Source organism: Anoplopoma fimbria, chromosome 14, assembly GCF_027596085.1.
Source record: "Anoplopoma fimbria isolate UVic2021 breed Golden Eagle Sablefish chromosome 14, Afim_UVic_2022, whole genome shotgun sequence".
NCBI lineage: Eukaryota > Metazoa > Chordata > Actinopteri > Perciformes > Anoplopomatidae > Anoplopoma > Anoplopoma fimbria.
The window spans coordinates 5752505-5777175 of record NC_072462.1 but is presented as its reverse complement, the minus strand read 5'-3'; the positions used below and the strand labels follow the sequence as shown (position 1 = coordinate 5777175).

The window sequence follows — 24671 nt, the reverse complement described above, 5'->3', positions numbered from 1 at the left end:
GGAACAAAAGATGTCAGATCCTGAATGCAATTATTGACGTTGAATGCAACAGCTCTGGTTACCCCCAAAACATTATTGTAAACTCAAGTTATACAAAAACATTTCTGGCTTGGGACTGTGAATTATAGGTGCACCCAGGTACACAGTCACTCCATGTTTCTTTTTGCTTCGCTCAGTCACTCGTAGCAGTTATTTTTATTTCTTTTTGGCAGCAATGCGACTGCTTTCTGTTCAATATATTTAGCTGGTCCTGATCTATGATCGAAGTCGGGGAATTTTGAAAACATGATAGAAAAGCGCTCAGTGCCAGATGGACCACATGTCTGCACTACTAGAGGCTCTGCTGACTCCTGCAAAGTGGCTCATATCTTTTAAAAAGGCAGTCATATACCAACCTGAAACACTTCTTTTTGCCGGTGACAGCAGTGAACAGCTGATCACTGTATGTAGATTGTTTATCACCTGCGGGGTTCCTTGTGGCATAAATATTATGCTGACATGCGGCAGACGTAAACATACAGCTACAATCAAGGCAATAAACACCTCCCCGCCTACTGGAACAGAGAGTGAACAGAGGGAACATCAGAGAGAAGAGTGGATGCTACCTTATATAAGCCGTTCACCTCCTCCTCTCATCAGCCCCCTAGCGCTCAAATCCCCCACGCTTCCATATATTTATCATTCATCAGATTTTTGAAATGATCTTTACCCCATGTGGGCACACGTGGCCACTTAACCGGTTAACTGGTTTACCAGCTATGAACACAGATGCTGTCAGACAACAAATACGTGCCCTGTGTGTGTTTCTGCACATGTTTATTTATGCTTAAACAGGATTCTTTTTCGACACATGTTGCATCGGATTGCTGCAAATCACACTGCCAGATGGCCACATGGACCGATCGTGCTTGTGTGAGAGCTTAGACGCATGTGTGTGTGTGTGTGTGTGTGTGTGTGTGTGTGTGTGTGTGTGTGTGTGTGTGTGTGTGGCAGAGAGAAGGCAGGGAGAGATGGAGGAAGTGTGAGGAAATGATATAGAGCATGCACTGGAGTGCATCTGTGCATGTACCTGAGACATGTAATGAGATCTGTAGAGGAACTTCTCCAGAGAGGAACACTTAATGACATTCTCTGTCCCCCACTAAGCTCCAGTGCATTTCAGAAAAGGAACCACAGAGCTTCTTTAGCCATGGGCTCATGGTGGTGCTAAGGGGGAAACTCATTACTAGTGCGCAGACACCAGAGAGAGGCGTGGAAATATTGGAAGGGACAGGAAGACACACAAGCAGCGTCCCAGTTCAGGGGCTAGATCCTCTGATGGAGGAGACAAAGAAGATGCGTCCTCCTTGACTTTGAAGAGCCTCCGCCCCGTATTAAGACTATTCACAGGAACCAAACTGTTGGTGCATTCAAGAGCTCCTCGTCATCTTGTAAAGTCAAATATTTACATGTTTATCATCACTCAGGAAGGTGGCCTTAAGTGGTTATTGGTGTATTACATATTTATTTCTGTTTTTGTTCGCAGCATGCAACTCCTTACAGCTTATGTCTCCTGTACCAAGACGCAGAAAATTAAAGGTTCAAGACTTGATAAACAACTGGCAAATTGTGTACTAGGTTAATGGTGAATATGCCCATAAAACACAGACGTTTGTGCCTGGGTTCCATTAATTTCACCTCGCATTGGCTTTTTTTATGGTCCATTGATACTGAACCAGTGATTGATGACTACCGAGGTGGAAATACCTGGTAAATAAAAAATGTGGATGTGTGATATTTTATATGTATATGAGTTAAATAGGATTACGTGAACCCAAGCCAACGGTCGACCGGCGCTAAATTAATATATTGTGGGATTCTCAAGGCCGCAAAGGATGTCATTTAAATTCAAATTGCAGTTTTATGCAACATTTGGAGAAGCGATGCATCAAATAATTCAGTCCGATAAGGCCTCTAGAGCCAAGCTAGCATCGTGGCTAACAATATTCAAACTATACAGGATATAGATGGTTACCATGCACCAAATAAATGCATATATATTAAATATAGCAGCTCAATGTGCAGATTAAAGATATATATTCCACAATAAAGCAGAGATTATTCCATCATATTGCTATCACCTTGCCAGTAACAGACTCTGTCTCTCATTCCCAACAGCCGATACTCCAGTTGAAGGGGGGATCTCTTCTTCTTCCCACAACACTAAAAGCAATTTCAACAAGACCGACCGTGTCCTTTGTCAAATTTAGTTTTCCCACTACCACAGGCAACGGTAGGAGTTTATTGACTCCTGCCTGAACTGCCAACAATCGCAGTTTGATTCAAGACAACCAACTCGCCGCGTGAGCCCTTCATTACAACCACAACACGATTCAGCCGGTTTACACTTCACAACAACTATCAATCAGACCACTCCTCACCGCGGGGCTTGGCCAGCGCTTTGCTCGTGCTTTGATCATCTCCCATCTAAACTAGCACTGCTCCACACACAGCAAAGTACAACTAACTCTGCTGTTGTAACCTTCTGTACGTTTTTTTTGTCAGCTTCTTTAAAATTGAACATATCACTGTTTTTTTTAAAAGATTCCTTTCAGCAGCAGCCAACAGCCAGCTGCCCATTGTTATCACGACTGTAAGAGTGTGATCCCAGATGTATGTGGAGGCTCTACAGGACTGTTTCCAGCTAATGGACTGGAACATACCCTGCGGAGCACACAGGGAGGACAAAGCAGTGCTCCCTGGCTGCATAACATGTCAATTTCCATGTGGACCCCTTCAATGCCATTGAACAGTTTGCTGTTTCCTGCAGTTCTCTTTAAACAAACTGTGGAAAAACAAAGAAAATGTAATCCTCTTCTTAGGGGAGAGGAGAGCTTCCAGAGCTGGCCACAGGGAGGAGGTTATGTGGGTCTGCGTGTGCTGAGGAGGAGAATTTAAGATAGAAACACTGGGGCAAAATTGAAGACAAAGTGCAACAAAACAGTGTGAAGGAGGTGCCGAGTGGGATGAGAAGGATTACTGGCTCCGAGACGCCGGGCCAAAGTGGGGGAAGAGGACAAAAATAGAGAGAACGACTTAAGTGTGTTTTTAACAGGTTTCATGTGGAGACCGGGGCCAGCTGCACCCACCAACTCCGCCACGCTGACGGAGTATATGAGATCTCTATCTCTAACAACATGACTGATTACGCTCCTGCTTCCCCACAGAGCCGTCGCATCAGGGGTCACCTATTCAGCCCCAATCACGCCCGCCTTCGGATTGACCACTTCACAGTAAAGGGAGGGAAGAAAAAAAATAAAAAGGCCTGCAGGAGAGAGAGCAAATTTGTTGCAAGGAGAACCAAGCGGGTGGAGGATTTCCAGCAGAGAAAGTGGTGGTTGGAACAGTCCTACATATGGCTGACGGTCAGTCTCGACAACAAATTGGACTGGTCTCACAACATAGATGATGAGAGTGGGCTGTTCCCTTTAGGAAGGCACTACATGTTCTAGCGCCGTCTGCCTTTTTTGGTATGTTGGCTACTCACATGCCCATACGTATATTGGAATAATTATTTGTGTAATTGCTGTACATGTCAACATGTCCTTTAAGGTAACTGCATCTTGGATAATCTGGGATTAACTAATACATTAAAAACAATTGTAGTTTAAACAGTGATACAAATAACTCAGGGTCATAATATAGTAAAGAAAAACTAACAACTCTCATCCAAGCAAATCAACAATTGGATTGTGCCAGGAATTTCTTCAATTAAACAAAGAAACAACTGAGGTAGTTGTTTTTGGAGCCAAGAGGAAACGATTAAAAGTTGCCACTAGACTCTAATATGGAATGTTAAAAAAAACATTAGACCAATTCAGAAAACTCAAGATATGAATTTCAATATTTAACATTGACACAATTAGAAAGTCGGTTTACTATCACCTTTAGAATATATCAAGGATTAAAGGATTTATGTCTCAGCGGGATTAGGAAGAACTACTGCTACTACTCGACTACTGAAACAGTGTCTTCACAGGTCTCCCTAAAAAAATTGGATTCTCGGGTCTACTGGGACAGGAATTCAGTTTTTATGCACCATATAATTGGAACAAACCCCAAGAAAACCGCAGGTTTTAAAACTAAAACGATCTCCGTCCACACACGCGTTTCAGCATCGTTTTCGAAATGATTTGCGTCCAGACTTGCTCCCCTGAAAACGAATATCAGATGACTATTCACCTACACTGGGCATTTAAAATAAACAGTTACTAAACGAAGTAACGGTAAACGGTAATCAAGGCTGTTGTTGTTGTTCTCTTCTGGAAAAGGGTCACGTGGTAAGGGGTTGACGAATCAGGAAAGGACACGCAGTAACTGCTAAGACCCAATCAAATAGCGAACGCGGGTGCCTACGTCATCGTTTTCGAACCGCTTCGTTTTCCGCCATTTTCAAACGAAAACGGGATAGTGTGGACATGCCCTTAGTGAAAGGAACTGTGTCACAGCTTGATTTAGGTAGTGATGATAAGAAATCAAGCCTTTAAATGAAATTGCTCTTTGAGTTTATATAAATAGTTATCTGTACATGTGCTACTGAAGTTGTATGAATATGATCTGATTAGTAAAACATGTAGGTGTAGGCGGCTTCAGTATGCATTAAACCAGAGTAAGAGAAACTACTCAGACATTTTAAAACTGCACCTGTTAACAGCAAAGTTCTGTGGCAGGTCAGAAATACTGAGTCAGAGTCATGGATAAAAAATATCAAACAAATGTTTAATTCAAACTTAACTTGGCCATTTAGTAAGAAAATCCCTGAGCTGAATCGTGGTATGTGGGCTGCAGCTATCCATGGTCAACCGTAAAGCGAATGCAGAGCTGTGAACAGCATTAACACTTATACACTATAATTCCCTTTATGAATATATTCTACAAACAAACCTCTACAGTTCCTAAGGATGAAATTGACTTTATGAACCTGCATTTGCACATTCAAACCTGCCTATTCTGTTAGATTGGAGAAGGTGCACAGCTCTTAACTGCACCCTTGTATTTATATATATATATCCTGTGTACATACCCAGCACATACCTAGATAGTATCTAATATTTAAAAGAAAAAGTAAAAATGAAATATAATAATACATTTTTGTCCATACAGATCATCTATTCTAAGTAGATATTTTAATCATGAACTTAATTAATCAATTAATAAAACATGAAGTGCATTTGAAACAAAAATAAACTCAAAAAACTAAATCAACATTGTCAGTTTTGTTTACATCCCAAATGTTGACATGATCACCTTTTCTACATAATACTATCTACAGTCTACCTTTTCTTTATTCCTTCATTGGGCTATTTTTCTTCATCAAAATCAATAATATCAGATTTTATCTGCTGGTTGTCCGTGACTGCTTATTTCCAATTTGAAGCCCTGGGGATGTCATATCAGGCTGCAGAGGGACCACTGCCCACATACCTGATCTTCTAGGCCATGGACCCACCTTAGACTCAATCTAGTACTCTGCATGTTGTCCCTATAATCCACTTAGCTCTCCTTTCCCTGCCTCCTGGAGCATTCTAGTAGAGTGACCTTGCCGGTCCGGTCAAAACATCAGACTCCTACATTTATATATTTGTGGTCTGATGTGAGCTTTGAAAAAAAGGATCCAATCTTTCTTAAACTAACCTGTTTTTTTGTCATGCTAGAAACTAACGCCAACAGCAGGTCAAAGTTGTTTTGATGGATTGATGCAAAAATATTGTGCAGACATTTATGGTTCCCATGACGTCTCAAGAAGGATGAAATTTTTGGTTTTGAGTAAAATTAGATTTTGTACACTCATTCAAATCCACTTAAGGATGAGTTGCAATAAACATGGTAATCCCTTAATTTCTTCTCCAGCACCATCAGGTAAAAAAGAAATAAATTGCCCAATACTTGTGTTCATGACCAAATATATGCAAATTAGTCATTACCATTAGCTTCAGCTGTACTTTGTGTTAAGTGCTACTTAGGAAAAGCTAGAATGCCAACATGCTAATCTAGGATCGTGAAGGTGGTGAAGACATTATACCTGCTTAACATCAGCATGTTAGCATTGTCATTGTGAGCATGTTAGCGTGCTGCCTTTTGCATTTAGCACACACCACCACTATTCCAGTGTACACTTTAGATTATTGTCATTTTCTTGTCATCTCTATTCCATGTTCATTTTAGGGTCACAATAATTTGTCAGTTAGGTTTAAGTTTGACTCCTGCGCTCCCTTAGTATCACTTATTTTGCACTCTTGGTGAGTTCTGTGTCATTCCACTTCTGTACACATTTTACATCGCTCTGGGTGAGACCATCTGCTGAATGTATAAAATGTTAAAAATGGAAATGTAGTGCTGCTGCTGCTGCTGCTCTGTACCTGCAGATCTACATGACAGCTAGCGCATGCGGGAGCTGGCTCATCACTACATTCATATCCTGACATTCTGCTGGGACCCTGACAGCACAGTCAGCGTAGTTGTGCTGCAGTCAGTGCATGGGTGTCCTGGATAGTCTCTCTCTCTCTCTCTCACTCTCTCTCTCTCTCTATATATATACTGTAACAAGGAACAAGTCAGGAAACAGGGAATTGCATGGATGTAGAGAAAAACAAACACCCTGACATCCATTCTTATGCACACATTCAGGCAAACGCTTTGGTATTCTCCAGAGAGTCACAAGTTCAACAGTAAAAAAAAAAGAAAAGAAAAAGAAAAGCATGTGCACAGACTTACAAACTGACAGCCCCATGCCTGCATCCTAGTACCTGACAACGAAGGAGCGCCGCGATGTGAGGCCGGGGTCATGGTCAAGCACCGGCTGGGGTGAAAGGTCGGCAGATAGGGTGACTCCAGAGCCTTGGAGGAGCAAGGTGACGTGGTAGGGGAGCAGCTCGGCGGTCTCGGAGGTGAAGGTGATGGAGAGGAGCTGGCCGTAGCTGAGGACTTGATGACCCAGGAATTTCTCTAGTGGGGCGGTCAGAGGTTGGATGTTAGAGAGGTGAGTGGAGTCAGCACTTATTATTGAAGTCTCAGCCAACTCTCTGCCATTAATGAAACAAACACTGAGACAGATTTCTGTTTGTGCAAGTGTGTTGTTGTTGAAGCTGAATTAGTCTTTATTTATTTTGCATATTCACAAATATTCTGCCTATTCCTATCTCTTTCAGTCCGTGTGTGTGTGTGTGTGTGTGTGTGTGTGTGTGTGTGTGTGTGTGTGTGTGTGTGTGTGTGTGTGTGTGTGTGTGTGTGTGTATCAGGGCAGAGGGGTACAAGCTTTTTGAGCACACATGGAGCACTGCTGGAGTCTATGTGTAATTACCCACTCTCTCATCTCTGGCTCATTACAGCACATTTACAGGACTTCAAAGATCTTAGCCACCACTAGAACCCCCCCCCCCCCACACACACACCCTCCACCCCCACCCTACTACCAACATCCCAAAAGTGGCTGAAGGAAAAAAAAAAAAACACTCACAAGGGGTACTTTTGATATATTAAAATAAACAGAAGTCTTGCCGTCCCGCAATATGAAACAAAAAAAACAAAAGAAAAATGTAGACAACACCTCACATGCAATTGTAGAACATCTTGCACCAGTTATGCCCTAAAAATGAAAAAATCATAGCAATCTTTGGAGAAAAACAACTGTTCTGCCATTCTCTACCTGCTCTGGGTGAGCGAGTGGGCAAAACTGACAGGTTGCACGCTTGGTTGCCACCCTGTTTTTGAGTGTAATCGTGTGTGAAGTACATCCTGAGCTCCTCCGGGGGTTGGAAGGGCTAAGGACTTGAGTGGGTGATTTTGCTTGCGAGGTGCCTCTGGCGCCATACGGAGCAATTCGACTGTCTGATCGTCTAATATCTGCTCCACCAACAGCCCCCTTTTATCGTCTCTCCCGGGCCCCGTCTGCACATCTACAGCCCCACTCTCACTCTCACTGCGATACTGACGGGCAGATTAGTCAGTGTTTCCATCTGACCTGCAACACTTCTGTAAGGCCACATGTTTTGATACTCCAAAATTAGGTTTTTGGATGCTGTCGATAATGTACTACTCAGTGATGTGTTAAAGTAATTATTCATAGAGCTTGAGTAGAGAGCAATGTAACTTATATTTCAATTAGTATAAATCGTTTTATTTTGTTTGTTCCAATAAATAATGCTATTTGCTTTACCAATCACTTCTTTTGGTTTATTTTTTATATATGTTACTGATATATTATAGACTTAAATATCAATTTTTCTCAAGTGTTGGAATCCAGAACCCCTTTAGACTTCTTGTGAAAACTGGACATAGTTGTAGACTTTGTTTTTTTGGGGTTTGGGTTTTCTGTTTGCCCATCTACACACCTGCTCTGAATCAGCCTCGTTAGTCCTTTTCCTGTTTCCCTGCCAATTAACACATTCCCTTCACCTGAGCGTCTCTGCCCGTCTCTACACCTGCACTTCACTCCTCGTTAGATAGGTTTGAATTTAGATCGGGCGGCAACCTCTGGTTCTGAAAGGTGAAGCCATTGTGGAAGTGCCTTAAGCTTGCATTCTCTTAATTGGCCATCAGGGGGCAAATCCTCTGGTTGCAAAACGAAGTCTGATTGTATAGAAGTCTATGAGAAAATGACCCTACCTCTTCAATACTGCATGCATTTCTTTTAGTAAATTATTGTCCCATTTAGAGTGAAATAGACAACAAAACAGGGTATGCTTTAGGGCGTAGCTTGTTAATGAACTTGTCGCTACCACAGCGTTGTCCAGTCTGGGTGGTGCTCATGTTTTCGTCTTTGACCTTTAACCCTTTCAGTGTTCATGAAAGTTAATTTGAACATTTTGGTCGCCAAAAAATGTCTTATTCACCCTTAAGTCTTACTCAGCTCCAACCTCTCGTATCACTTCTGGTGAAACAACAAAACAGATGACGACTAAGAAAACTAGTCAATATGCAAATGTAAAAGTCAATCTGTATTCCACAGACCAATGGGTGAGACCACGGTGACTATACGTCCATGTTTTGTATAGTCTAATCCTAGTAATATTCGAGTCCTAGTTTTCAGTTCAGTCTGTGTTTGGTATTTGCTCGGTGAGGTTCAGTTCTGCCTTGCCTGCACAGACTTTAAATAAAACAGTTCTTTCTTTCTATTCCTGATGCCTGCAGTCTCCTGCTTTTAAATCCACCTGCTCCTCTCTTCCTGACACCAGTGACACATTACTGTGTCTCTGTTCTCTTTAATAAGCTGCAAGCTTTCACAAACAGGACACCAACCTTAAAGAGCTGAGCCTTTTTTCAGTTTACATGAAAGAAAATAGCCTGCTGCCTTCCATCTCAGCAATTCAATTTTAATGAGCGGGTACATGAATGAAGCACAACACACTGTGTTATCTTTATTTACCATTCAACACCGTGGGATCAGCATTTGTTGGAAATGAAAAACAGGCAGTGATGGAAGGGGAAAGGCTTCAATTACATGACCAGCAATAGCACTTTGTGTTCGGAGTCGAGTCAGGCATCGTTCATGTCAATGTGACTTCAGAATCAATAGAAAATAGATAATTACAGCCAATCAGGAGCAGGGGGAGCGGCTCAACAACCACCAATCATCGCTAGTAAAGACAAAACGCTTTCTCAAGTGAAATGAGCTTCCATACATCTCGGTGTAGTTTCAGAATCAATACATATTGATGACAAGGAATAAGAAGAATCAGCCAGAAAAGAAAAGAGTGTTGATTAAATCCATCACAAATGAGACAGGAATGCATTCAATGAGCCCTCTCACATCTAAACATGCTACCAAATGGAAAAAAAACTAATATGGTTCAGTGGCCAAAAAAAACAATAGATCAATAATCACTCCGGACAAGCCACCACTCAAACCAGTGCAAATTTAGACCCAACCACAAAACGGACTACTTGTAGTCTTACAACTTTTTGCTCAAATTTTATTTTCTTACTTCTTACTTGCTGTTACATGCTGTCTACAGTTTTCCTAGACACTATTTAAAACTATCTCCTAAAATGCTTTAGCTGACGAAAATTTAATTTAGATTTACTCATTTAGCAAAGGGTGATTTAGGAATTTGATGATATACATTGTCTCCACTGGCTGGGATGGTGTTATAATGAAAGCTAGTAGCAGCTAGTTAGCTAGCCAAAAAGGCTGGCAATGGTATATGTTTGGGGTTGAAAAGAAAGAATCAGTATATGATTAAGTGTGCACCAAGAGCAAAAAAAAAAAGCTAAACTAAAAGGCAGAGTAAAGAAAAAGCATAAAATAGCCTTTTTTTTTTTACTTTTATTATTTATAATACAAATAATTAGATATTATATTATTAATAATATATAATAATACATATTAATATAATGAATTTTATCATAACATTTAGTACTTGCCTTTTGTAGTTTCCAAGCTCCATACAGTACCTTTGTGCAATATACCTATGGACATTTAAATTAAATTTAGACATAATCTCTACACTCTCCTCTATTAGTCGCTGTATATTTGACATTTTATAAACTTTGCTCTCTCTACTAAGTCACTTAGACACACAACTCTTTCTGCACTCAACGGAATAACATCCTCCAACAGACGATCATTGTTGCATTAAGTTAAGTGAGAACAGTCTCAGCAGAGCCACTATTTTGCGGGAACAGAAAAGAGGCAATTACCTATATTTGGGAAGTGATGCACTATAATTATGAGTAATATGGGAAACTTGTGTTCACAGAAAATAAAAATCAACATATATTACTTTTGAAATGATTAATTGGAAATATATACTGCACATTCCTTGCATAACAGTGGGTAATGAGCCCAGTAATGCTGTTGTGTGACTAAGCTAATATTCTTTCCTAAAGTGCTCCCTTATGGTTGTGAGTGGTTTTGTTTCAGCTTGCTGGCCATTATTCTGCTGGGCTCTGATTTGCGTCAGCGTGGTTCCTGGTGGTTCTTTCTTTGACTGTGAGGACAGAGGTACCACAGCATAATTGCTCATAACCCTAATAGACCATCCAGAAATGGCCCCACTTGTGGGCCCCTCTTCATAAGTAATGAATCACTATAAAAAAAAAACAATGAAAGGATTAATCATGTGTAAGCGTGATCTGCTGTCTGTGTATCGCCATGGATTTATATTCATTATTTTATCTCACATGACAAATTGGAGTGAATTATAAAGTTTAGCAATCTCTAAATACCACAGTGTGCCGGCTGCACATACAGTATGAGAGGACGTTCCCCTTCTCAGTATACTGAGATACCTTTTCTTTGCTAACGGTGCAAACAGTGCTTACAGTGGAAACTACTGTAAATACGCTGACAGAGCCAACATTGTTTACCTGAGGGGGTAAATGGCTAACAGTGCCATTGTTCCAGAAATACGCTTTATTTTGCCTCTTGTTGAGAGTGTAATGAGAAGATTGATCCAACTCTCATTTGAGTGGTTTCAATCTTCGCATCTTATTTTTGACAACAAAGACAAATTTGAGTGTTTCTCAAAATGTCAAAGTAGTCTTTAAAGCAAAAAATCCCAACATATTAAAATGTTATTATGTCCTTTATATAATAATCAAAGTAATTGTTGTAGCCTGGGACAGTCCAAATAAATGATGATATTTCAATAAACTATGAAACAGGACAGAATGAAGAGAACCAAAGCTTTAACTTGTGCCATTCCTTCCATTTTGTTTCTCTGAGTCTTGCTGTGCTGCTGTTGACACTCTGCCAGGAACACATAAAGTCTCTACAACAACAAGTGATAGATTCCCCTATAACTTTTGGGGAATGGCAGAGGAGCCCATGATCAATCAGGGGGTTTAGACTTCGCTCCAACCAAATTAAATCAACTCAATTTCAATTAAATCACAGCAGCCTTACACAAACACAAGCACAACTGAGGCTCTGAGATCGACCAACGATGCGGACAGTCTGAGGGCAAAGGTTGGCTGGACAAACTTTAAACTTTAAAACAGGTTCAACTAAGGATGTCACAATACTAGATCTCTAGTGTCTGTAGCGATACTAGTGATATTCCACATTTCTCTATACCATGTTAAAAAACAAAAACAAAACAATGAATGCCATGTACTTCACCATACACTCCTTTATTTCCATTTGCATACTGCTTTTGCAAATTCATAATTGTTAAAATGTTTATTAATCCATGAAGTTTCTTGGCAAAAGCAAAATGTTACAAGATTACATTTGAATGCATCATAATAAGGTTAATTAATAATATTTTTTTGCTGAATATAGCTTGAACGCATCATAATGTAGCTCAATGCAACCTCCGTACGTTAGCAGTTAGCTCCGTTATTTTGTCAAGGAGCACTGTGCTGCCATTTGGCTGCTAAACGCTAAAGTTAATAGCTCTTCTTCTGCGTATTTGTCATTCACAATGTGGTACTATCAGGAAACTTTTCTATTGTCCCCAAAACAATGGGAGCTATTGATCTCGGTAGTTATATTTTAAGAATCTTGGCATGGTACGGAAGCATCTATTCTCTTGGCATCCCTAGCCATGGAGCCTTGTACACATACACATTGAATAAACCTTAAACCGTTTGTGATGATTTATCTCAGATACAAACCTAATGTAATATAAATAAAATGTGGGATCATATAAACAAATCAACACGTTCATACAATTTTTTCCTCAGCCAACGGCGTCTGCGTCATTGTGCCAAATCTGTGGTCTGAGATGAATGAGAATTCTGGATGTTTTTGACAGAGCGCTGTTGTCAGTGTGAACAGCCTTAAGGCCTCAGAACGCTCAAACAAACTGCTCGACAGATTGTCTGAAAAGCGTGTGAAGTACTCTCGGCCCCACATCTCTCCAACCTTGGAACCGGCTGGACCACGCAGCGATTGGTCAAGTGTTTGGAGGGGGAGAAAGGAGGCAGGGTTTGAATCTCTCTCCAAAGCTCTCTTTTCTTCTACTCCCATTACTTTTTGTATGTGCGAACAGAGGGCAACATCGTAAAGACACTGCCCCGAGAGATTATCTGTGGCAAGACAACAGAATACGCAAGAGACACAGAGTTCTTGGAGAGACATTGGGGAGTAATGGGGGTGCGGCCAGGAGGAGGCTATGATGGCAGGCTTTACACCGGGCCCTTGAGAGAGGTCATCTGGACTGGCGACACTTTTCCAGTGAAATGTGGTCTGACATCAATTTGCACAACTGAGTTTGTTTCAAGCACACTTTACTATCCCACTCAAGACACACTCAAGAACTCCTTCACCTTCAAAGTTAGTACTCTTTTATTTCCCCGTTTTTTGTTCTCTCTACTTCCTCTTTCTCTCGCTCCACTCAATTTTTGTCATCCCCCTTTTTGCTACATCTTCTTTCTGTTTTGTTCCCCGACGACAAGGCCACCAGACTGGTTTGTATGCAGACCTGGGTGCAGCTTTTGCTCAGGTTGTGTGAGGCCCTTAGCTGCAATTGCTGCTTGAATCACAGTGACAGGTAGCCTGGAGCAATGCTCTCAAGGATCCTTTCTCTCTTCCACTCCTCAACTGAACACAAGAGCAGCCATATGCTGCTCTCTTGCCTTCTACGAGAGGGTTGTTTCATTTAAATTCCGAATTTTTTTTTTTCCATCCGTCTTTGTTTTCCTTTCTGTCGACTCCCTGCTGCTTCGGGCTTAGCAGGTTGGCCCGCGCTGCAGATATGAAAAAGGGATCAACATTGCAAGCTCCTCAACAGATGGCTGTAAGGACTTATGTTAGATGATCTCCCCTTCAGCATGAAACGCTGCTCAGCCAAGAGAGCCACAGTCACTGTCCAGCCGAATTCAAGTGGCGACCACAGTTGTTGGAGGTGGGTCAAAGCGACTGTTTAGGGAGGTACTTCGCGTTTGTTTATGATCGGTCCTGGCAGCTGCGCTCAAGTGTTCAGTCTGTTGAGTCACCGGGGGGGCCTTGAGCTCCGCCTGTGTCAACTGTCAAGCAGATGTCCAGGATCAGGACGAGGACAAGTGGCGTTGCACATGGAAGGCTGTGTCCCCAAGTGTCCCCAAGTGTCCACATGCATACGCAGTCACACGTCTACATAGTACATACATTTATGACTTCGGAACTTGGCGTACTAGAATTGAAAGGAAGAAAGGGGCAATTTAAGATGTTTACAGAAAGATGATGTTTTCATGCGGTGGAAAAAGAAGAAATAGTGATGTCCTGACTTGAGTTGGTCATTTGAAAATTGGGGTGAAGAAAAGTAGAGGTGAAAAGAAAGAAGGCATGAGTGTGTTGTTGGCCTCGTTGTCACTGGGAGTTCAGCAGACTCAATGGAAATTATTTCTCTCTCTTTTTTTCTTTCATACTGTCTCAAACTCTCCCTGTCTGGTTCAACAACTCCTTGTCAGGCTCTATTGGGTGAATATATATGACCTCTTGTCCTCTGCATTGTCGGCTGAGCTACGCAGATGCCAAACACCCGTTCTCTCTAAGAATTCAATAAAAAAAGCCAATGATTGAATCCTGTCCCTTGTGTGACAGCAGAAGCCCAAGACAAACTACGGTGACAAATACATTCATGGGGCGAAAAAACACAGAAATTGCATTTCGCATCATGTTGGACGCAGAGTTGTCACTCAGAATTATCTCGTACTTTGGTGAAGAACACATTGGAGGGGATTTCAGCACAAATACAAATTAAAAGTTAAAAGAGCAGAGACAGTGGCAAAGAGAGAGAATTTGAGAGCTGCTTTCAAAGCCACAGCTACTCTAGTCTAATCTTTAAAGTAACTGTACACATGCACCACTATGAAAAAAAAAAAGAAAGGAGGGAAAATGAGATCATTAATAGGGATGGCAAGGCAATAGATTTGTGCATTTATTATGTGGAGAAACAACATAAACAAGCACTGCGAGGAGTAGATAAGCAGGCTGCCACAAAGCTGCTCTCGGCCAGTTGGGCCACTAATCTGTGTGTTGTGGCCCACAGAGACGTCACTATAGGCCGTGTGAAGAAGAAAGCAACTTAAAAAGACGCTATTAACTATGTACATTTATAATTACACATATATATGGCAAAGAATGCAGGCATTCATTATGGACTTGCACATGTAAACACACATTCACACTCACACACACTCACTCACAGCAGTCAAACTTGCACATCCATGACTTATGAGCGCATTCATAACGACATCTTACAAATTATGCCTGACCGCCAGGCTTTGTCACATCCTGCTGTAAGCGTTTCATCTTTTCTAAAAAAAGATGCCTCCAAATGGAGTCGTTCTCTGTGATTCGCCCGGTTTTGGGGCATTAAACCTCCAGGATGCGGAGTTAATGGGATTGCTCCTATTTTGCTTCTGGCTGTGGACTGCATGGTGGCTGGAGGGGCTGTGAATTGATGCCTAGAATCGACTTAGCGGAGACAAGAAGAAAACCAAGCCAATTTTCACTTTGTTGCTTCTCCAGCATGGCCAAGACTTCCAATTCCATCAGGCCTTTTGCTGCTGGGGCGGCTGATAGAAATGGGCCCTAAGTCCTGTAGCCTGGCCAGCTTATTCCCTTATCTTCTAATGGCTCTGATAACGGATTGGAGGAAATGGTGTCGGAATAACTGCCGCATGACCCGCTGCCAAGGACCTGATTAATCTCACTAAGGAACAACAGGAACAAGCTATGGGTATTAAAGATGCTCTACTAACACTAATATCATTTACATATTGGATGGATGAGCGACAACTGGAGTATTTATTACCTAATAACATAAATGTCAACAATACTACAACTGCTTCCTGGGGAGAGTATCCCACCTATTTTACCCAACCTGAGGAAACGATCTGTCTTCAAGGATGAACTCAAATCTCTATTATTTTCCATTCTGACTCACCGGGGGCTTTGTAGAAGCCGATGTCTTCCTCGGTAAGAGGAAGCAGGTAGACTTCACCTTCCTTCCACAGCAGGGGGTACAACTGCCCTCCGGAGAACTCTCCCAACCAGCCGTCCTGATCTGGAGACAAAAGAAAACATTTAAAAACATGAATCATAGCTTGTCCTCTGAATCCCAGACAGCCTCCATAAATATGGTACATACTGGTGTTCGCAAAGAGTTTGAACTTATCGGAGATGTGTTCGGATTATTTTTCTATTAGTTTTATTCTATCTGTGATCAACAGAGAAAAAAAACAACTGTACACAGTGGCCCCTGAGGACTCAACACACTGTAACTAAAGAAAACACATGCAAATACAGAAACATGCTGAATATACAACAACTTAACCAAATATAGAAAACACACATAACTCACAGCAGATTATGTGCATTTATATATTAATTATGCACACTAAATGTTAAAACTGAGATAAAACTCAATCGCACATTTTCTAACACCATTGGCAGGTAGTCAACTTCAGTGCATTTCTGTTTCTGTTTTCTGAAATTGGTTGCTTTCTTCTGCGTCTGCAGCTTGTTTCGTTTTGCTGCATATGTGTTGCCAAATAGATTTTTCTAATTAGTAAAGTCTTTTGCCTCTTTGAATGCCTTTTCTTAAGTTGCAGTGCGTTGAGATCTTGAGTTTTCATCTGTTCTTTGCCACATGTTACCATGGTTCTCTAAAAATGAAATACACTGATGAATAAAACACACATTAAAACACATGGTAGTTCAGGGAGAATTAAGAAGGCGCAAATTCAGTCAGAACAAAGTAAACATCGTTGGTCTTGTTCATTTTAGCTGGGTAATTACGATCCCACAGGAACAAGGCAACCTCATTACCGGCTGGTGAGTCAAAGACAATACCTTCAATGAAGTCAGAAGTGATGCTGACAGCGGCGTGGTGATCGGACGAGGAGCAGGCCAGAGAGTGTCCGAAGCAGAAACACGCCTGGCATCCTGCTAGGTTGTCTTGTTGTAGGTTGAAAGAGCCTGGTTTGCATCTGTAGGTACACACACACACACACACACACACACACACACACACACACACACACACACACACACACACACACATGCATACTAAGTTATGCATACACACATACCGTTATGCATACTAAGTAATTAACATCCACATGCTGCACACACGCCTCATTGCAGCTATTTACCTCATCCTCGCTGTAGTGTTATTCGTACTAATCTCTATAATTTGTTTTCAGTGCAGCAGTCAGGGTGTGCTGGTCGCTGCAGACTGCAGTGTTATGGAAGAAAGCACCAAATGGAGCTCAGCCTGCGAGGACCCTGAGCTCTGACCTACAGACACTAGCTGGCATATGGGCGGTAGAGGAACACGGCTAAAAAAAATCTGCCACTACACCGGTCGCATTACACAGGAGAGGGGCCTGCTCAACGAGCCGTGAAATCAGCAACAAAAAAAAAGTCAACAAACAGGGAGCACAGAATTATTCAATAGTTTGAGACCTGGGGCTGTGTGTATTGCTAATGTCACAGTGGGTTTATCTGTTTGATCCTGTATCCCTGAGGAGCAAGATGGAATCAGACAGAAGGGGAAAGCAGCGGTGGGGTTATTGACATGTTGGGACAGTCATGTTCACTGTCAGAGCAGTCACAGTGACAGACAGCCCCAAAACACAGAGCAATTTCTAGACAAAGTATTCTCTTCCTGAACCTGCAGGAAAGGAAATCTATAAATATATATTTTTTTTTCATTTGTATCAAATATAGGAGTAATAATGTAAATGTTTTATCCTCAAAAATTAGGAATTTAAAGATCAGTCATTATTAAAAACATTATATTCTGCACATAAACAGATGAATGGTCAGTTAGCGTTTCAGTTGTTCTATTGTGGAGGACTTTAACGGTTTCCTCGGTAACCACTTGTCATGTGTGTGCACATACGTGACCTAAGCAACAAGCTTATAACACACCTGTCACAGCTGTGCCCCTCCACGTTGGCCTTACAGTAGCAACGTCCATCCAGAGGAGAGCAGACGTCCACGCTGCCGCTGGGGTCACACTCGCACGGCCTACAGACGACAAGTGACGTGAAGATGAAAGATTTAAATATACTTCAAAAATGGAGGGTAATTTAATTTGTACTCCATAAGGATATTCACTTTATTGGCTTGCCCCCTTCCACATCACAGATGGTCAGCTACAGGACAGCTACCCAGGAAACAGTGGGATGTCTTGCTCAAGGACGCCTCAACAACACGGATACTTGTCTTGGGCCTTGAACCTGGGTCTCCATAATAACTTGTCCCCCCTTTGTGAATTGTTTTTTTTTTTTGTCAGCACTACTCAAATTCAAATCATAGACACTTAGATATGTGATTTAGTACACAGAAAAATGAAACAACCTTGAAAAAAGCAAGCGATGCGTACAGTATGGGTGGGCGGTGACTTGGACAACGTCAAAATGCGTTTGATCACCTTTACTGATTGATTACTTTTGTTTGAAACTGTAACACAGTATCTATTTTTTTAATGAGGCGCTATTACAAATAATTCAATTATCCCAAGGCAAGCCGTCTCCATCTCGTTTCAGCTCCAGTGGTCTGAATAATTCACACCTAAACTCGACAGCCTGATTTTGCCGCATGAATGAGAGAAAACAGTGTGTGTGAGTGTTTTTGTGTGTGTGTGGGGGGGTGTTCATGCATATTGGCATGTGTGCATGCATATGTGTGTATTACTAGAATTGCATCTATGACAATAATCCACACTAAGAGTCAGTTCTAAATGTATTTTACACTTCTAATTTATTTATTTGTTAAGGTTAAATCTTTTTTTGGAGGGTTCCTAATCAGTCCTGTTTTGCAGAACAGCCTCCTATATCTCGAGCCTCACTCTAAACCTTCATTAACTGATGTTTTTTAGGCCCTCTGTGGGCGGCAAGAACAAGCTGTAAAAAAACAGCACTGGAATATTATAACCACTTAAGTTGATAGGCTGAACATGTCAGCTACAGTTTCCTACGCATCCAGATATGAAGCAACATTAGCATTCATTTGGAGTTGTGTTTTTTTACCCACCTGCGCTAATATAAATCCAATATTTACTCTCATTTCATTTGAAGGTTGGTCTCCACCTTGTCTTGAAACCAGACAAATCTGCAAACTCATGCTGTATTTTCTCTGGGCAAGCGATGACTATACAGAGGAGCACTCTTGAGGCATTTTTTCAAACAACCACGATGACTGCAGCTTTTGATTGAAGCCATTATCGCCCCAGTTTTGAACAAACTGGACCGCATATATTTTCACCAGAAGAAGAGCAATCAACTGCACTTTTCTTGAGGAGACAGATGTGTTTTTTGCTGTTCTGTGTCCCGCCCTAATGTGTTGTGATTGGCTGGTACTACTATACAGTATATATTTTATGGTCAAACAGCTTCATTTGCTTCGCTGCTGTTTTAAAAACGAAGGCCTTTGCACACCCGTGTAAATGCATCAAGGTATGTGCAGTGTGACAGCAATATTTAAGTCACTAATGCAACAAGTATAAAAAAATATATTAATTTTGGGATGGATGTTTTGTCGTTTGCTGTCCCTAACTATTCAAACGCTAAAAAGTTGTTGCCAATGGTAACCTGGCAACCCTTACTTTCGAGCCCCGCTATTAGTCCCCCCTTTCATTTACTCATCCTTTGTTTATCCCGAAAGACTGATTGTTAGTCACAAGAATAAATATTTAAGATTGTTTTTCGCAAGTTTAAAATGAAGTTGTACTTTTCTGTTAATCATATTTGTTGCCACAGTATCCACGGTTAGGTGTTGAGAACTAATGTAAACACCAAACAGCCATTGATATGCGATTCAACACCATCACAACTTAGCATTCCCTCTGCAGAGAGAGGAGGTCAGGGAAAGCTAGGATAGAGTTCTTATGAATATAAATACTGCAACATACTTCTCATACGCGCACACACACACACACACACACACACACACACACACATATTCATCATCCTATACATTTACATGCAGGCTCATATGCATGCATACTTAGTAGGAGAACTCTCAGGTCAGAGAAAGTTAGAGTGTGCTTTTCATCATCACAATGTATGCAGCAGGTCAGTGCATCTTCAAGCTGCAACAAAGGAAGCAAAAAAAAAAAAAAAAAAGCACCCAGACTGTGTGTGTGTGTGTGTGTGTGTGTGTGTGTGTGTGTGTGTGTGTGTGTGTGTGTGTGTGTGTGTGTGTGTGTGTGTGTGTGTGTGTGTGTGCAAACCCTCAGGGGTAAATCAGTCTCATATCTTAGGAATGAAAGCATCTCTGCCTATCTTAAAATTGATAAACCCACTGAGTTCATTCCTGTAGCATACTGAAAAAATCTAAATCAGAGCCAAGTACAAATAAAGAAAAGCAATACTTCCATGTACGTGTGCTTTTTTTTTTTTTTTTTTTAACTCAGGGTGCTCCTCAATTAATAGAGACTGATTGTAATCAGCCATCAATCCGACAATTTTGTGATATTTATCCATTCAGGGATTAGTTTGTCTCTGCAAGGAACACAAAACTGTTTTTCTTTAAACAGATACAATCATTTATTGATTACACACTAAATAATTGAATAAATGAGGCAAAACAAAAGATAAGTCAGGATTATTAAATTGAATTATTTATGATCTATAAAAAGCTTGCTGATAATAGTTGGTTACAGTAGGAAGAGGTTATGGATGTTCTGGTCATTGAAAGCAGATTAACATGGGGTAATGTTATATGCACCACTATACTACTCTAACCTCTCCTCACTAAAGCATCATGCATCACACTGTCTTTTGCAGAAAAGCAGTTTTTTAAGGCTAAGTTTGTCCTTGGGGTTGGCTGCGGCTAAAACGGTTCTCTGAAGTTTCTGAAGGCAGTAAAGCTCGATCCGGTCACCATGGTAACAGGTGGAGGAGACCGCATGGGCTCTGGCTTGGTTCTGAGGGGATCTTCAAACACCAGGTTCTTTTTCTCCTTGTCAGGACGGCTGGCTGACTGACCAAATCACTTCCCATTTGCAGGAGTAGGGAATTCATTTCAATAGATTGCAGGAGCTGTGGTTAGTTGAGTTCAACCCACAAGTTGAGTTCACCCTGCTGCCCTCTGGAAAGAGATACACAAGTATCAGCTGCTAAACCACCAGACTTCAAAACGGCTTCTCTCCTCTGGCTGTGATACTCCTTAATCCATCCTCCATCCTCCAAATATAATATATATATATATATATATGTATATATTTTTGGTTCTGTTTTTGTGTTCTTTCCGATGACAAATCAAAACCGTGTAACCTTGTAACCTACTTGAACAGGCCAGTCTACATAGAGTAGAACAATTTTTACTTTATTTTATATTTTCTAGGCTTGGGTTACAATGACACTGGATATTTGCAATGTGTTTCCATTTGGCTTTTTTTGAACATTAGATTGGAAAGGGAACATTTTTTTTTTCTTAAACCTACAATAGTTGACTGTTTTGGGCACTTGGGGGCAGCAACACTTGCTGCAAACGCTAGTGCACATCTTTAACCACTTATCCTGGTCAGAGTCGGGGGGGGGGCTGACATTAGGCAGGGTAAAGACCCCGGAGAGGTCTCCTGACACAAAGAGAACGGCAAACATTCACACTCACATTCACACCTATGGGCAATTTAGAGAAATATATTAACCAGACCCTAAGCTGCATGTCTTTCGACTGTGTGGGAGGAAGCCGGAGAACCCTGAGACCCACGCTGACAGAGGGAGAACATGTCACTCCCCAAAGAAGGGCCCTCCAGCCCGGGAATAGAGCCTCTTACTGTGAGGCAACAGTGGTAACCACTTCACCACTGTGCAGCCCTGACATATAATCTTTATTACTGAAATGGAAAACATTTTCTTATTTACACATCGTCCAGACATTAAACATTAGCATTCATTTGGAGTCATGTTTCAGGTCACTTGATAAATGCAAGTACAGCATTTAATCTCTGTTTAGCCCTGTTTTTGTCCCCACCAACTCCTGAGGCAAGGTTGGAGGATGCATCCAACTGAAACGTCTCCTGTGTGCCAAGCGCACTCAACAAACCTTTTCTAGAGCCAGTATTTGTTTTTTTCACTCTAGTCTTCTGTAGAAACACTGCAGTGCAACATAGCAAACTCCATGAAGAGGACCCGCTCTGTATATATATTCATATATATAAATAAACACTTCATTCTAAGGTAAAAAAAAAAATACAATTCTTATTTTTAGGTTATTATACACTTTTTAGGTTATTATACACTATTATACATTTTTAGGTTATTATACACTAAGAAGACATCCTTATAAATATTATATTCCATTTCTGCCAATAGATCCCTCTACATGCTACACGCTGGTTCTTTTACAAAAGTAATATGAAGTTTGCTTTCCCATAATGCAGTATGGAACCTTAAGGATTGGTCAGATTATATGAAAATCAACACTGTCCTACTGTCTCGTCAGATAAAGACAGTAATGGACATTCATTGTCGTAAGGAGATGATAATAAATATTATACAATTCAGCAAATAAACCTGTTAAAAAACCCAAAGAGGCAGAAAACAGTGCCATATATAATTGTATTCATAAATTACATAAATTAAATACCCAGTTCTGAGTTTGATTGAGATTTGCAGAAATCTTGATTAAATTGAAAGATGACTTTTTTTACAAGTTCATGTTTACAGCGCTCTGGGTCGTCTTGCTTTTCACAACGCTTGTTAGCAGTTTGATAGTGTACCGAACATCCTGGTAGTCGCTGATAAGAAGGTCACTTATTCACAGCGGTGTCACGCAGAGAAATGAGAATCCTCTTGTTTACGACTGCTTTGCAGTTTGATAAATTCAGGCTTGGGGAAGTTGGATGATATAACTGCCAAACAGGGAAGATGTATGAAGCGAAGTCCTTGTCTGTTTTACCTGTTTTATTAACCCCTTCTCTCTTTTGTCATCATTTAAATGTTTCTGCTTTGTTTTTTGTGACTCCTGTGAGTGAGCACATCAGTGTGTATGCGTGTCGCTCACCTGCAGCCGCCAGGGCCAAGCGAGTGAAAGCCAGCCCGACATGTGTCACACTTCTCCCCTGTCACGCCATCTCGACACGCACACCTTCCTTCTACATCACACTGCAGACTCACTGAACCTGGGGGGGACAGCATATGGATCAGCAGACAGAACATAAAAAAAGAAAAGGGAATAAAAAGGGTACCAGGATAGAAGGACGAGGAAAGGTAAACAGGGAGTATTTTCAAGAAAAATGGAGGAAAGCACCTCATAATCCATAAGGTGAATTACAGCAAATGGATCGATGTATCATTAATAATTTGTCCTGACGGGGATAACTGAATACCTGTTATTGCATTCTGCTCAAAAACCCAGGAGATGAGCTTGGAAGAGCAGGATAAAACCTTACAACCACACTGCAGCTGACATACTGTGGCTTTAGATGATGGAGAAATAAGAGCAGCTGGGATATTGTGGACATGAGGGAAAAGGTGGCCGGATGGAGTTTGCTACAACCTTTGATCAATATAATGGACTCAAACAACTCCGGGCAGTCATCCGACACTATCTAGGAACTCTAGTGAAAAGGTTGCTGATGTATTTGTCCATTTCTTTCTTCTTGTTCTCTCTCTTTACCCTGTCGATGGTGTAATTAAGAGCCCAAACATTGAATGACCCTCCACCTTAAAAAAATTAGACTGTTAAAAGAGCACTGAGTCCATTCAATGATAAAGTTCAGTGAGTCAACTGGATCCATTTACAACAGCAAGGCTAGGATTTATTTAATGGTCATCTGGGAAGCTGAGGCGAGGATAAATCTGATGAGATGTGCAAGACATGAGACGGACAAGATTGTATAAATTATGAACCAGAAAGACTCTACTTCCAGGCAAGGTTTGGCAGTTGAGTAGTCAATGGGTTAGTGTAATGTAATATTAATAATGATTTCAAAAGCCATTAAATCTGCAACTACTAATCCCATGAGTAGCTAAATCTTGCTTAAGGTGCATTATTGGGGCAAACATAGCGTTACCATTTAACCATAATAACATTTTGTCATGCGAGAGAAAACAAAAATTGTGAGTAATGATATTTGCTTGGAGGGTTGCTTTTTAGGCTTATTATCAAAAACAATTAAGAGTTATGTATCTGCAGTTTACCATTACTATTGCAGTTGCATGGCAGGCAGGGCTCTTCATCAGAATTCCTGTAGTGGTCCTCTCTGCAGCGCTCACAATGGGGCCCATCAGTGTTGTCTCTGCAGCTCACACAGCGACCCCCGCTGCCAGTGCTCCGGTACTGCTCCATGTCAAACACGCACTCGTCCGACCTCCCACTGCAGTTACACTCTATGGGTGTGAGAGAGAGAGAGAGAGAGAGAGAGAGAGAGGGGGGGTCAAGTGAGGAGAGAATGAGGAAAGAGGGGAAGAAGTGGGCAGAGGAGACAACAAGGTAAATAAAAGAAGAGAGAAGACAGAAATAGACAGATGCAGAAATAGACGGGAGGGAAGAGAGACAGATACATGTGTGAGAGATTATGTGTTCTGGGATTGGATCATAATTTAGAGGCTCGCTGCTAATCTCATTTCACACAGGCCTAATGAGGAGCCAATCGGCTGTCAGGGGGCACTTAGATAACAGTAATTCATGTTTATACAAGAGCAAATTACTCAGCTGATAACACAGCATCACAGCTCTCATACCCCTCACATCAAATCCCTCCTTAGTTCAACCCGTTACCCTGAGGGGGTATTTAGGTGAA

The 24671-nt window shown here is 41.3% G+C and overlaps 1 protein-coding gene across 1 annotated transcript in view; it reads right to left on the bottom strand.

Annotated features, from left to right (window-relative positions):
• The window catches only part of lamc3 (laminin, gamma 3), a 94532-nt gene that overhangs the window by 29848 nt on the left and 40013 nt on the right, over positions 1-24671 (bottom strand). The window contains exons 5-10 of the mRNA XM_054612484.1: positions 24070-24258; positions 22931-23048; positions 17846-17944; positions 16763-16899; positions 15855-15974; positions 6786-6984 (exon numbers count right to left, since the gene is read on the bottom strand). Coding sequence (XP_054468459.1) covers positions 6786-6984; positions 15855-15974; positions 16763-16899; positions 17846-17944; positions 22931-23048; positions 24070-24258 — 862 coding nt within the window. The remainder of the gene's footprint in view (positions 1-6785; positions 6985-15854; positions 15975-16762; positions 16900-17845; positions 17945-22930; positions 23049-24069; positions 24259-24671) is intronic.